Genomic DNA, 13,572 nt, shown 5'->3' on the forward strand with positions numbered 1-13,572 from the left:
ACACAGCTCGGTCTGTCCCCAGCATCCTGCAAAGGGCTGTTGCGAGTCCATATGGCATCCCGACACCACTGCCCCCTGCACAGCCCGTCCCAGGGACACACAGCACCAGCCGGCATCAGTTTCTCCCCTTTATTTAGCTCTTGTTTCTCGTTATCTCCCAGGCACAGATGACTACTCTTATTCACTCATCTGTACCTATAGCTCAGGCTGCTTTTCCAGAGGAATTTCGTGATGAGGAATTTCACAGCCCTGGCTCGTGGACCGCAGCTCGGCACTACAGCACGGCTGAGTGCTGCAATATAATTATTTCTTTTTTTTTTTTTTTCCCTGCTGTCAAGGTAGTGATATGTGGCAAGGCTGTTCTGTTCACAGAAGGGTTGGTGGCAGCTGGGGTGACGAGGTGCGAGGAGAGCCAGTCCTGCAAGCACAGTGACAGCAGAGGGCACGCTTCGCTGGCGCAGCACTGAGCGCGCAGCCTGTGCACACAGTCCGGGCACTGCTGGACTGCTCTGGATTCGTGGAGCAAGCAGGAGGAGAGCTGGGGGTAAGGAAGCAGTCCCAGGAATTCAATGCAATTCAATCGTCTGCAAAGCCACATGCCCTGCAGCGCTGCGGCAGAGAGGAAGGAACAGAATCGCCCTCGCCGCAGCCGAGCGGACGGATGATGGATTTATCCGGCTGGGGAATGAGGGGAAAAAATTCTGAGCACAATGATCCCCCCGAGGAGCTGGGGGAGGGGGCAGTGGTGAATGGATCTGCACCTTGCTTGCCCCTCCGTGCCCGCGCCAGCGTCCTGAGGATGTCTGACGGTCTGCCCTGCGCCAGGGGCACGGCAGGAGACACCGCGAAGAGGCATGGGGCAGGTGGACCCCCCCTTCTCCACTCCCTCTCTGCTGGTTTCCTTCAGGTCAGCCCAAGAGGGTTTTCTGAACCAAAGCACATATTTTCATCTTCAGTTAAATCGTATTTTTCTTTTAGATGTTATTTGAAATGGGATCCCAAAACTTTTTGGCTGGAGAACATCAGAGTGGTTCCCCCAAATTCTTCCCAAGAGCACCAAGAATATTTTGGTCCTTTCAACATTTGATCCAGAGCAAGGCTCAGATCTAATAGGAACTCAGTTTTACTCCATTAAAATAGGCAAGTTTCTCCTAGGAGAACTTCCCCACCAGCACCCTGGCACTGGTCCTGCCTCCACCCAACGTCAGCTGAATCCCATGAGGGATTAAAGGACCAGGGTGGGCCTCAGAGCCTTCCTCAGGCTGCTCTGGGGCCAAGTCATCTCCTGGTGGGGCACAGGACCAGAGACAGCAAAAGAGCACTGCCCTGCTTTTGTCAGGTAGGTGTCTAAAGCTCAGTGGGACAAATCCAAGATGTTTCCATGCAGTAATGTTTCTCTTGCTGCCAGAGGACACCCCTACAATCCCTCCGGCATCCCCAGGCAGGGGTACTGCTTCTCGCCCCCAGTGCAGGAGAATGAAGGAGCCTGAGCCAACCTCGTCTTCCAAATCTTGTCCCCATGTGGCTGGCAGAGCCGTAGTATGCATGGACACCATGAAAACCTGGATCCCCGATGGGAGTGAGGGTGTTCCTCTTGGGTTCAAATTAACCCTGTTGCATTCATTTGCACCATGATTTGGGGAGGAGGCAGCGGATGAATGTGACGTGGCTGCAGATATCCGCACAGAGAAAGGGGTGCATCGTGCAGGGAGGGCAGCGCCTGCTCAGCCCGGAGGTCTGCCCGGTTGGGAACCAGCACCCAGCGCCCATTCCTCTTGCTGGGTTGTAAAGCAGAGCAGGAACACCTCGGTACGCCCTCCTCACTCCTAGTCCAGCCTCAGCAACAGTCAGTCTGGGAGCGTGCTGGGTGGGCGTTAATTCAACACGAACTGAAAGAGTCCTTCTGGAGATTTCTGGAGACCTCTGAGCAGCAGCAGCCTTGTTCCCACAAGCCTTTGACTTCCCCCAGCTTGGAAAAGCAGGAGGGGGCCCCTGACACCAGACATCGGGGTGGCAGCAGAGCCCCATCTGCTCCTGCTGCTGGCAGAGGGCTGGGGAGTCCCTCGGCATGGAGGGATCCGTCCGTGTGGGCACCAGCCAGCCGTGGGGACAGGCTGGGAGAGATGGGGAGACTGGTTATCCCAATGATGGGCACGTCCCCCACGGGACCAGCACCGCTGAGCTCAGGACCGGGGGGGACACACACAACCAAGGCACCGGCTGGCCCCCGCTTTCCTGAGCTGCAGAGATGCTGCAGAGCCGGGGAGGCAGAAATTGCCCCCGGGGACAGCTCAGCACCCCCCTGTTCCCTGCTGCTAAGCCGCTTTTGGGGGGAAGGTTTGCACTTTCCCCCACTCTGCAGCCTTTTTTTACCCGACGGGGCGGGCAGCCCCGCTGGGGCGCACAGCCGGGGGGTCCCCCCGCCGCCCCCCGGGGGGATGCTTGAGGCTCGGGGGGGAGACAACGGACGAGCAGCGTCGAGGACCCGGACGGACGGCGGTTTGGGGAGAAAAGGAGGCGGGGGGCAGCCGGAAAGCACCGAAGGTGGGAGTACAACGAGGGGGGAGCGCCGTGGGTGCCTGGCCAGCCCCGGGCAGAGCGGAGCATCCCCGGCCGCGGCTCTCCCCCACCCCCCCAAGCCCGGGCAGGGACCCACCCCCGGCGGCGTGGGGCGAGGGGGGCGCCCCCGCCTTGACGTCAGGAGAAGGGTTTATAAAGGCGGCGGGAGGCGAGGAGATCCCCAACGCCGGAGCCGAGCCGCAGCGGAGCCGCCAGCGCTTCCCCGCCGCCTCCTGCCCGCGCCCGCCCCGCCGGCGAGATGCTGTCGTGCCGCCTCCACTGCGCCCTGGCCCTGCTCTCCATCGCCCTGGCCCTCGGCACCGTCTCGGCCGCCCCCTCGGACCCGCGGCTCCGGCAGTTCCTGCAGAAATCCCTGGCTGCCGCCGCCGGGAAGCAGGTGAGAGCCCCCCCCCCCCGACGGGGCGGGCACCCCGCTGGAGACCCCGACGGCCCCGCTTCTCCTCCCGCTTCCCCTCCCCTGTTCCCCTCCATCCCCCCTGGCAGACCCCTACTTTCCCCACCGCAGACCCCTCTGCTTCCCCTCCGCACACCCCGGTACCCTCAGTGCCTTTCCCCTGTTCCTCAGCAGACCTCCCCGTTGTCCCCGCTCCAGCCCCCGGTTCCCCGACAGACCCCTGGTTCCCCACCACAGATGGGCCATGGCAGCTGGATGGCTGGGGGCAGGATGGGGAGACCCCCCCCAGCCCAGCCTGCTGGGGGACGAGGAGCGGCCGCTGCCCGCACAGAGGGCAGAGCCCCTGGAGAAGCTCCCCGAGGCTTCTCCGGGGTGCAGAACCAAGGCAGCTGCCTCGATGCAGCAGGAAGGTGTCCTCTGCCATGCAACGGGGCAGCCAGGGCTCAGAGGGACGAGAGGAAAGATAACCGAGCAAGAGGGTGCCCCAGCCCAGCTGCTTTCCCCAAAACCTGCCCAGTGCTGCTTCAGCAGCAGCCTCTCAGCATCCTCGCTGAGACCACCTGGGAGGGACGGGGTGGCAGGGTAATGCTCGGGTGAGCTCCTTCCCTGCCCAGCGATCCCTTCAGCACACCGGGTAGATGTCAGTGCTCTCCTGCTCTGCTTTATTTTGTAGCCGCTGCTGCTGGAAGGCAGCTGCTGGTTGGGCTGAGATGCTGGGGAGATGCAGCTCCCCGTCTACTCCGGAGCTGTGCCACTGTCCTGGGCACAGTGCAGCGAGCCCCCGGTAGCCGAAGAGTAACCGTGCTCTCTCCCTCTTTGTCTCCCTTCTCCCCAAGGAACTGGCCAAGTACTTTTTGGCAGAACTGCTCTCAGAGCCCAGCCAGACAGAAAATGAAGCCCTGGAGTCTGAGGACTTGTCCCGAGGGGCCGAGCAGGACGAAGTGAGACTGGAGCTGGAGCGCTCGGCTAACTCAAACCCCGCTCTGGCGCCCCGGGAACGCAAAGCAGGCTGCAAGAACTTCTTCTGGAAAACTTTCACATCCTGTTAGCTTTTGAAACCCACCTCTCCTCCCCATCCATCCCTGCCTTCTTCCTAGCCCCCCGCCCCGAGCAGAACCTTCACCACAAGAGGCGAAGACTGTAAATACACGGTTATGGTGAAATGAAACACACGAGGAAAATCTGAGTTCGATTTCAAGTTGTTTTAATAAAACTTTCTGTTCCTATTGTACACGATTTGCTTGAGTTGTGATTTCTGACTAGTTCCTTAATGACATGCACTCTGCGACTCTTTCAGATGTACTATTTTTAATCCTTCGTTGCAATAAAGTTTATGTTTCAAACAGTGATGCTGAGACTTGCTGGTCACTGAGGAAACCTAAGTCACCTCTCTCAGCCTGCTTGTCTTGGAAATGCTGCCTGTCTCAGGGCAATGACAGCAAATGGCAGTACAGCCCCCACATGCGCACACACACAACACACAATTTCTTTAAGTAAAAATTTTTGCTGTTTTTCTAAGGGACCTAGGGACACCGCAGTATTTTAGACATCGAATCCCTGTAAGTGGGATTGAGTCAAATCCACAGCACCGGCGCTTAAGTCGGGCTAGAGGATTTACACCCAGCTCCAGTGACATTGCTGGAAATCACAGCTGCGTGTTGGGAGCTGTGGGTATCAAAAAAGAGGTTCACAGTACAGGTTTATCCCCAACATGCCTTATTCCTTCTCACTCAGGAACACTGAAATATTTTCTTACCTGGTGTATTTTATTCCTTGCAACATCCACCGCTTCTGAGACTCCTTCGGAAAGTTCTCCTTTGTTCCACTGTGCGGGGGGGGTCGCATCCTTGTAAAGGCAAGGTGCTAACCCCATGCCATCAGCATCTCTCCATCTAGTAAACCCGCTACAGCAGCTTTTCTACCCACTACATCATCATTAACGACATTATTAAAAGTGTCAGCTGGGTAGGAGATGGCACCGAGAAAAAGAAACAGTTTTCTCAATGGAAGATAAATTCTTTGTGCTTTTCCAGAACCTCTTCTCCTCCCAGCCGTGCTGCTTTCTGACATGCCATCATCGGCGAGCTGGAGATGTGGGGCACAAATGTCCCTTTGATCAGAAATTCATCATTCGGGAGCAAAGGTAGCAAATATTTTGCAGACATCGTATCCAAAGGTGAGAAATGGGGTTGTTGTTCTTTGTCCCCAGTGCAGCTGAGCGCGGTGCAACGTTAACTCACCCCTGGGAGGGAGCAAAGGGGGGCAGCCCTGGGGGAGCCTCCTGAAAGAGATGTGGGAAGTGCAAGCAATGCAGATCGTTTTGCTGCCCTGAAAGCAGATAGGGTGAGAATAGGACACCCCTTGGAAAGTGTGGATGCAGACCGAGGGGAGAGCACCAGTCCTCCATCACGTCTGACTCCTCTGCTGCTGGATGTCCTCTAGGGAGCAGATTTTGGGGGACTCAGCAAAGCTGAGATCTCCCCACCCCTGTCCCTTTGCTCCTCTCCTGACTGAGGATCCAGTCAGCTTTCAAAAAGCAGCCAATTCTTCAGTGCCAAGACAGCCGTAAGACAGCAGCTATAGGAACAGAGAGGGGGGTGGAGGTGCCGGGGGCTTGAATATTCTTATGCACCGAGTCCATCCTTCATGGGCTATAAATAGAGCGCTCCTCGCCTGAGGTTTTTCCTCTTGGTCACTATGCTCAGGCAGTTCTTTTGAAGGGAGTTTAATCCTGCCAATTGCAGGAGTGAAACCCGTCACAAGTAGGGATATGGATGATCCACAGGCACAGGCAGGGATCAAGACGAAGTGATTCACATGCTACACCAGCCCGTCGCGGCGGTGCAGCTGGCGGCACGGCACGGCAGCTTCTGCGTGGCTTAATGAAGATGTACTGGTGGAGGCATGTGTGAGTGCCCTCTGCCCGGAGGCAGACAGAAAAACCTGCTCCTTCAGGCAGCTCAGGAGCTCCTGGAGGCTGGGGAGGTGGCTCGCAGGGCATTAAACACAACATCACTGTGTGTAGTTGCACCGCGGCAGCACCAGCAATCCCAGGGACTGGGAGCCGTGCAAACACGATGCCAGAGATGGACTTGCCCTGCTGAGCTACAGAGGCTACAAAGACAGATTTATTGCTTCTCTTTGATGAGTGGGAATTATGGGCTAAAGAGATTAAATGGCTGCATGTAATCCCTGGCCACACAACCACGGCACAGCGTCCTGGCCTGGGAAGGCTCGTGCTGGGCTGGACGTGGGGTGAGAGCACGCGGCGCGGTCAGCGCCATGGGCCTGAGCTGCCAAAGGGGAAGAGAGAAGCTCTGAGAGAGGTTTTCCAGTGAGGTTCTCAGCAGCTCAGAGCCGAGGTTCCAAGGAAGAGCAGCCCCTACATCGGCCTGGGGAAGGCTGGGGGCCGCGATGACCCACGCTGGCTGTTTCGCCTCTCCTCGTGCACTCGGTGGCACGGGCAGACCCAGAGCAATCCCCACCCTGGCAGGTGCCTTCAGCTGGTGATTCATGAGGCACTGCAGGGAAACGTCCACGAGGAGCCACATAAAAGGGCTTGAAACTGCTGTCCAAAGAGTTGCTTTGAATGAAAACCAGAAAAGACTGTATGAGGCCTGGAAGCACAGATGCCCCGATGGGAAGCCAGCGATGAGCTGCTCAGCCGTCCCCAGCAGCAACCTCTCCAAGTAACGACGCCAGGAAGGGTCATTGGCTCTAGCAAGCAGGCCAGGGTATTTGTTATGTGATGCCCAAATTGTTAGAAAGGCCAAGTCTCCCTTGGCCCAGAGGGCTCGTTGGTGACAGATAGCTCGAAGCAATTCTAGCTGCGGTGCACGAGAAATGCTTCTGGGATCCAGACTTCATAGCCTGGGGCCGCTCTGGCATCGGCATGCTCTTTTCGGCTCTGCAGAAATGACAAAGAGTGCAGACCCCTGGGCACAACTGTCCTTCACCCAGAACAGCCTGTACGAGGTTCCACGGTGTTTTTGCATTTAATCTGCCCCTGTAGCTCCCAGCAAGCGTCACGGCAGTCTCATCATTGCTCTGATCTGCAAGCACCAGGAGCATCCCCTATTCCCAGGCCCCTGCTCTCACCATGGGAATCTTTTCCCCCTCTATCCTGCCAAAACCCCAGCACCTCTGGGGAGCACTGGAGCAGCCCCCAGCCCCTGGATGGGTCAGCACCAGGCGACTGGAAAGAAGCATTAGCTGCTGTAACCGAGCCCTAATGCTCTGAAAACAAAGCAGCAGGATGCTTATTGACCGGGATGAGAAACTATACCTAGGCAATAAAAGTTATTATGATAAAGGAACAGACTGTACTCTCTCTCCTCAGAACACCTTCTGACTCTTTGACAGCTCCTCACCAGAATAACGCAGTAAAATTCACTTACACTGAACATTTTTTTTCTCCTTTTTTTTTATTAGTGAATTATTTGTCGCATTTGTTAACACCTAATAGCATACCCAAAAGAGCTGTTTGGCCAGATGCTGTGAGTACCTCAGCAGTCTGGATCCCAGTCTTGGGAGACTTACCCTGAAAATTCCTGGCAGAACCCCAAAAATTAACAAGCTTTCAGAAAAAAATCAGCAAGTGCCTTTTTTCTCATATGTACAGTACTCTTGCCAGTTTGTGCCATGACCTGATGTTTCCAGCATCACCCAACAAAGAAACCCACCTGGGTGGAACCAAAAGCCACTCGATTAACAAAACAAGGTTTCACAAAGGTCCCCGGTATCTCTTATAGAGAGATTCCCTGAGAAAGCATGAAATGATGCACTCACATCCAGGCTTTGCTCACTGCTGGGGCAGAAGGAGAGGGACTTAGCCCTGCTCACCTCCCAGAGCATCAGTTCTGCTGCTCCCTGCTGCTGGCATCCCAACCCCTCGCAGCTGCAGGCAGGCTGCCATGCTCTGCTGATGGGAGGAAACACTCCAGCCTCCAGCCCCAACAGAGCTGGCCCCAGAGAGACGCTCCCGGCCCTCCTGTGCCCATCCCTCAGCACTTGTTGAGCTCCGTTCCCTGGCACAGAGCAGAGTTGGTGAATCCCTCCCAGCACTTGCTCCCTTGCACAGCTCTGGGTTTTGCCTTCAGGGAAAATCTGTCCCTCCAGCTGGAGGCTTAGGGAAGAGAAGGATCCTCCCGGAAATCAGCTGTTGCATTTGCAAGGCTTTTCGGGGAAACCTCGCTGCCGCATCTTTCCTTCCCTGTTTTACTTCTAGTGCTCATTGTGATGTGTGATTCTTCCAGAGGCTCCAACACGGGACTTCTGTCCCTGCTGCTCTGCTCCCGACACCAGCCTCTTCCCTGGAGGGTGCAATGTTGGGGGACCCCCTGAGGAGCACGAGCCCACGAGTGGGGTGCACTGCAGCCAGCAGAGAGAGCCAAAGAGCACAGATTGTCCTATTTGTGGTCTGTGCATCCTTGTCCGTGAGGGCAGACACTCCGCACAGCTCTCCTCCATGCCAGGGGCTGTCCAAGCAGTGGAGTTGGGTGCAGGGCTCCTGCAAAGAGTTTTCCCTGGAGGATCCTCACTTTCCTCTGAGGATGCAGGCAGTGCTGCTGCGCTGCCAGAGATTTTTGCCCACGGCTGAGTGCCTGTTTTTCATTTCTACAGGGCATTTCTCATGCAAAAGGTGTCAACTTGTAACAGGCTGGAAGAAAGTTAAATAGCATAAAAGTAAACTGTGCTATCTACGGTTAAAAGCGGTGGGTTTTGTTCTAAAGAAAACCTTTAAAAAATTGGTTCAGTGAAAATTTTCTTTCCCCTGGCAATTTTGTTGTTGTTCAGCATCCCAAACTACTCCTTACTCACTCAGCTGTCGACAGCCTCACAGTCTCGGCAGGAACCGTGTGGGCAGAGGGAGGAAGGGTTATGTCCAGTTACAGGCTCAGGGGACCAGACGGCTGTGGTGGCACGATGCGTGGCAGTCCCTGCCTCCAGGCTGCATCTTCCACCCCTGGAGGCAACGAGGGCTGGAGGTGATGCTGCCTGCACCGATGCCTTCACCCAGTGGCTCAGACCCACCTGCAGGAAGAACGGTCGCTGCTGGTGACAGTGGTGGCACTGGGACCCCACCACAGGGCTGTGGCTCCCCGCGGGCGGCTCCGACCTCACAATGGCCAGCACTCGTGGCAGGCGGTTCGTGGGCTCCATGCACCTTGCCAGGAGGGACCCAAAGGTGCCGCTGCAACATCTGCACCTCTCCATTGGTAAGGACACCCCGCGCTGCCCTCTTGCTTCTCGTTTAGGGTGCTTGGAAGGAAACCTGGCCAGCCCTGGAAGGACAGAGCCCATCACCAAATGGGAAGGGTGGGCTCAAGCAACATGTGTGAACCAGAGCTCTCGGAGGAAGAATGCAAGGAAAAGGTGGCAGCGGTGCTTCCCGAAACCTGCGTTCAAAATTTGGAAAGCAACGCCTGGAAAGAACGGATTTCCAGCATGGAGACCCTGCAGAAGACTATCAGGGAGATGAAGAAAAGTGAGATACCGTGCCAAGCCCTGGTGAGACTGCTGTCACGGGGGTGCAAGGAGACAAAGCTCCAGGTGATGCAGAAGAAACTCCACACAATCACTCTGCTAGCCCAGGAAGGGGACTTCTCCAGGACATCGGCTCAAATTGTCCTAGAAAGCGTGGTGGAAATGGTGGGAGATGTGCTGTGCAGCACCAGTGCCCAAGGAGCCTTGACAGCTATAGCAGAGGCATGCTCATTGCCATGGACAGCACAGACAGCTATGGCGTTGGCCTTCTCACAGAATAACTCCAGGATCCAGACCAAGATCTTGGACTGGCTGTCAAAGGCAATTCTGGAGTTTGGCTTTGCTGGCTTGGAGGCCAAGACACTAATAAATACCCTGAGGATTGCTCTTGCTGCTGCTCAGCCCAGCGTGCAGAGATCGGCCATCACTTTGCTGGGGGTTATTTACCTGTACGTGGGAGACTCGCTCAGAGAGCTGATGGAGAGTGAAAAGCTGCCCCTTCTCCCCCAGATAGATGCTGAGCTGGAGAAGGTGCACGGGCAGGTCCCACCAGCTCCCAGTCGTGCCAACCCCAAACCAGACCTGGGTGATGGGACCCAGGAGGACTCGGGGGATCACAGAAGAACAGGAGCCATAGACATTAGTGACAGGATCACACCAGAGCTGCTGTCCAAGCTGCAGGAGGAGGATTGGAACATGCAGAGGGAGGGCCTGGAAGAGGTTGCCTGCATCCTCCGGGATGCCAAACACATCCAGCCAAACCTAGGAGAGCTCCCAAGAGCCCTGAGGGTTTGTCTCCATGACCCGAACCCCAGCCTGGTACAGATGGCCCTGAGGGTCCTCCAGCACCTGTCCGCAGCCATGGGCTCCAACGTCACACAGCACATGAAGGACTTGGGCCTTCCCCTCATCGCTCTGTTCAGAGACAGCAAGAGCAGCACGAGAGCGGCTGCCCTGGCTGCCGTGAATGCCTGGGCTGCACAGCTCGACATATCGCAGTGGCTGGGTGGGCAGGACATTTCAGGAGAGCTGGGAGAAGGAATGCCCTTCCAGAAGCAGGAGCTGGTGCGGTGGCTGGCCGAAGAGCTGCCCACCCTGCGGTCAGCTCCCTCGGACCTGCTCCGCTGCGTGCCACTCCTCTTCTCCTGCCTACGGGACAGCAACCGGGACGTGCTCACGGCCTCGCGGGCAGCCCTGCCCTTCTTCATCATGCACCTTGGCTTTGAGAAGATGGCTGAGGCCACCAGCGAGCTGAAGGCAGGTGCAAGGGACCACGTACTTGCAATCCTGGAGAATGCCAACGCCAGTCTGTCAGCACAACCCACTGCTTCTGTCGAGTCACTTTCTGGGCACCCTACAGACAACATCACTGCCGCTTTGCCCTCTGTTCCAACCACACCACCTGAAGCAACAGCCTTGTCTTCACAAGCGTCAGCTGAAGAGCCAGCACCCAAACCCAGCAGAGAGCTGAAGCAAGGTCCCAAGGAGCCCACGTCAGGAGAGGAAGGCATGAAAGACACGGGTGCAGCCAAGGGGAAAGCACAGGCAAAGCCCACGCCAAAGGACAGGGACAAACCCGTACACATCTTCATTGTTGTCCCCAGGGGGAAAGAGCAAAGACTGAGGGATGAGAAAGACAGGAAAGTGCTGCAGTGGAACTTCACTGCTCCCAACAAAAGGTACATCGAGCAGCTGAAGGCCCAGATGAGCAGCTGCGTGTCCAGGAGCTTCCAGGTGGAACTGTTCCACCCCAGCTTCCTGCACCAAATCAAAGCCTTGGCGGTGATGATCAGGCACCTGGAGACAGAGAAGGAAGGAGTCATCAGCTGCCTGGACCTGATCCTGAAATGGCTTACCCTGTGTTTCTTTGACTCCAACATGTGGGTGCTTATCAAGAGCCTGGAGTACCTCAACCTGCTGCTAACTTTGCTGATCCAAGAAAAGTACCAGCTGACGGAGAATGAGGCCCTTTCCTTCCTTCCATACCTGGTCCTGAAGATGGGGGAGCCAAGGAAAGTCATTTGTAAGTTGGTGCACGCTGTCCTGAAGAGCATGTGCCTGGTGTACCCAGCTAAGAAGGTGTTCAGCTTCCTCATGGAAGGCATCAAGTTCCAGAACGCCAAGCAGCAGGCAGGATGCCTGGTGGAGATGGGTTACCTGCTCGAGGTGTACGGCCTGGAAGTGTGTGAGCCCAGCCCTAGCAAAGCCTTGAAGAAGATAGCCGCCTTCCTTGGAGACAAAGACAGAGCTATTCATAACGCTGCTCTAAACATCATGGTCAGAGCTTGCAAAACTCATGGGGAAATTGTACTCAGAATTGTTGGGGATCTCCCTGAAGAATACATGCGGGTGCTGGGACAAACTGCAGAGCAGGAACCTGGCAGGCCACGAGTGTCCCAAGCAAAACATCTTTGTGAAAAGCCTCAACAGGATTCAAACACTGGCTCTGAAGGCATCTGCCAGCAGGCAGGAGGTGCACCCTCAAAGCCAGAGCCCGCCAGCTCTGAAGGAGGAAATTTAAATAATGTGGTTGAGGCTCCTTGGTCTCTGCCTCCACGTATAGGACAGCACAAGGGAAGGCCGGTCTCCAGAAAATACAGGCACTTAAAACTGAGGGATATCATTCGGCTAGAAACGATCCCTGAATTCCAGACCTTGCCCGCCTCCTCAGACACTGATGACACGTGTCATAACATCACCCATACTATTAATTCCCTTATTTGTGGCATTAGAAATAGCGATGCTGACACCAGCATTCAGGCAGTGGAAGAAATTGAGAAGATCCTGAGGCAGAAGAACAAAGCAGAAGCCATGGCTGGGCATGTTAATGAGTTCCTCGTAGCCAGCTTCCAACCACTTAAGTTGTTCCAGAAGCAAAAGGAATCTGATGAGAAATGGGGGAAGGACCAAATCATCCTGAGATGCAAAGGTGTCATCCAGGCCATGATGTTTCTCTTCCAGGAGAAGAAACTGGCTCAGGAGGCCTCGATGGAGGTGCTGAAGGATGTAATGCACAACCTCCTTACCTTAATGCTAAAATTCCTGGAGGGGGACCAAGAGGAAGATCAGAAGCTCATACAGTCCATTAATGTCCTCATGAGAAGGGTCCTAGAAAAATCTGACCAGACGAGGATCTTCTGTGCCTTGCTCAAGCTGCTCCAAGGCAGCCTGAGTGCCGAGGGCAGCCCAGATAAGTTTTCTGACCTGTTGGCCAAATGCCTCTGGAGAACTACGCGTCTTCTCCCCAGCACCATCAGCACCATCGACCTGGACAAAATCCTGCTGGATGTCAACACCCTCCTGAAGTCAATCCCAAAGGAGAGACTGAGGCGATGCACGAACGAGCTCCCCCTGCGGACCCTGAAAACTCTGCTGCACACTTTGTGCAAGCTGAAGGGGGTGAGGATCCTAGACCACCTCTCCCTGATCGAGGATGCAGCTGGCTGCGAGGTGGAAGCTTACCTCCGAAGGACGGTCAGTCCTGCTGCCAGGGCAGGGGCAAATAAAACAGCTGTAGGGGCATGGGGAGAGGTCCCCTGGACAGCTGGCAGGGTTGCAAAGCAAAACAGGCAATGCCTTCCAGCATCTTCCAGAATATTTGTTCCTAGGAGAGTTGGGGGGAGGGTCTAGAGGAATTATAGGAATGTAAGAAAAAATGTTTTAAGTGAACGTTGGAGTCTTTCACGGTAAACCTCTCCCTCTTCTTGCAGAGTTATTTGAATCAAAGCCTGGCCATCGTCAGAACAGAGCAAAACACCAGAGAACATCTTCCTCCAGCCCCCCTGGGCACGTCCCCAGAGGCAGAAGCAGCTCCCCTTGGACCAACGAGGATCCCAGGAGGGACCCCTGGGGGGAAGGCGGTGACGGCACCCTGCCGCCTGGAAAACCTGCCGCCTACGGCAGGGTCCCCACCAAGGGGCCCATGTCACGCTTCTCCCTCCGTTCCAGGGCTGCACAGCAATGAGGTCCCTGAGGGCACGAAGAAACAACAGCAGAAATAGGAGCAGGACCTGCAGCCAAGGTGGGCGTTTAGTCACCGTTCTCAGAGCTAGCCGGTACTCTTCTGGGCACACATCAACGGGCAGATGGCATGAATCGTATAACCAATAAAG

The 13,572-nt window shown here is 55.9% G+C and overlaps 2 protein-coding genes across 2 annotated transcripts; both read left to right on the plus strand.

Moving 5' to 3' along the window:
• Positions 1-1,250: 1,250 nt before the first annotated feature.
• Positions 1,251-4,209, plus strand: SST (somatostatin). The gene is made up of 2 exons (XM_083848049.1): positions 1,251-2,956; positions 3,811-4,209. The coding sequence occupies exons 1-2, from the start codon at positions 2,819-2,821 to the stop codon at positions 4,021-4,023; spliced, it is 351 nt and encodes a 116-aa protein (XP_083704175.1). The 5' UTR covers positions 1,251-2,818; the 3' UTR covers positions 4,024-4,209.
• A 4,484-nt stretch (positions 4,210-8,693) lies between these two features.
• Positions 8,694-13,345, plus strand: LOC310903982 (cytoskeleton-associated protein 5-like). The gene has a single exon (XM_083848099.1). It carries the CDS (start codon positions 9,284-9,286, stop codon positions 13,088-13,090), a length of 3,807 nt encoding a protein of 1,268 aa, XP_083704225.1. The 5' UTR covers positions 8,694-9,283; the 3' UTR covers positions 13,091-13,345.
• Positions 13,346-13,572: the final 227 nt, after the last annotated feature.

This window comes from Anser anser (assembly GCF_964211835.1).
Source record: "Anser anser genome assembly, chromosome: 9".
Lineage (NCBI taxonomy): Eukaryota > Metazoa > Chordata > Aves > Anseriformes > Anatidae > Anser > Anser anser.

Bases quoted from the DNA above. Each gene is read 5' to 3' on its own strand.
- SST (XM_083848049.1), top strand. From the start codon at position 2,819: ATGCTGTCGTGCCGCCTCCACTGCGCCCTGGCCCTGCTCTCCATCGCC. The intron at 2,957-3,810 runs GTGAGAGCCCCC...CTTCTCCCCAAG, and splicing joins CTGCCGCCGCCGGGAAGCAG to GAACTGGCCAAGTACTTTTT.
- LOC310903982 (XM_083848099.1), top strand. From the start codon at position 9,284: ATGGGAAGGGTGGGCTCAAGCAACATGTGTGAACCAGAGCTCTCGGAG.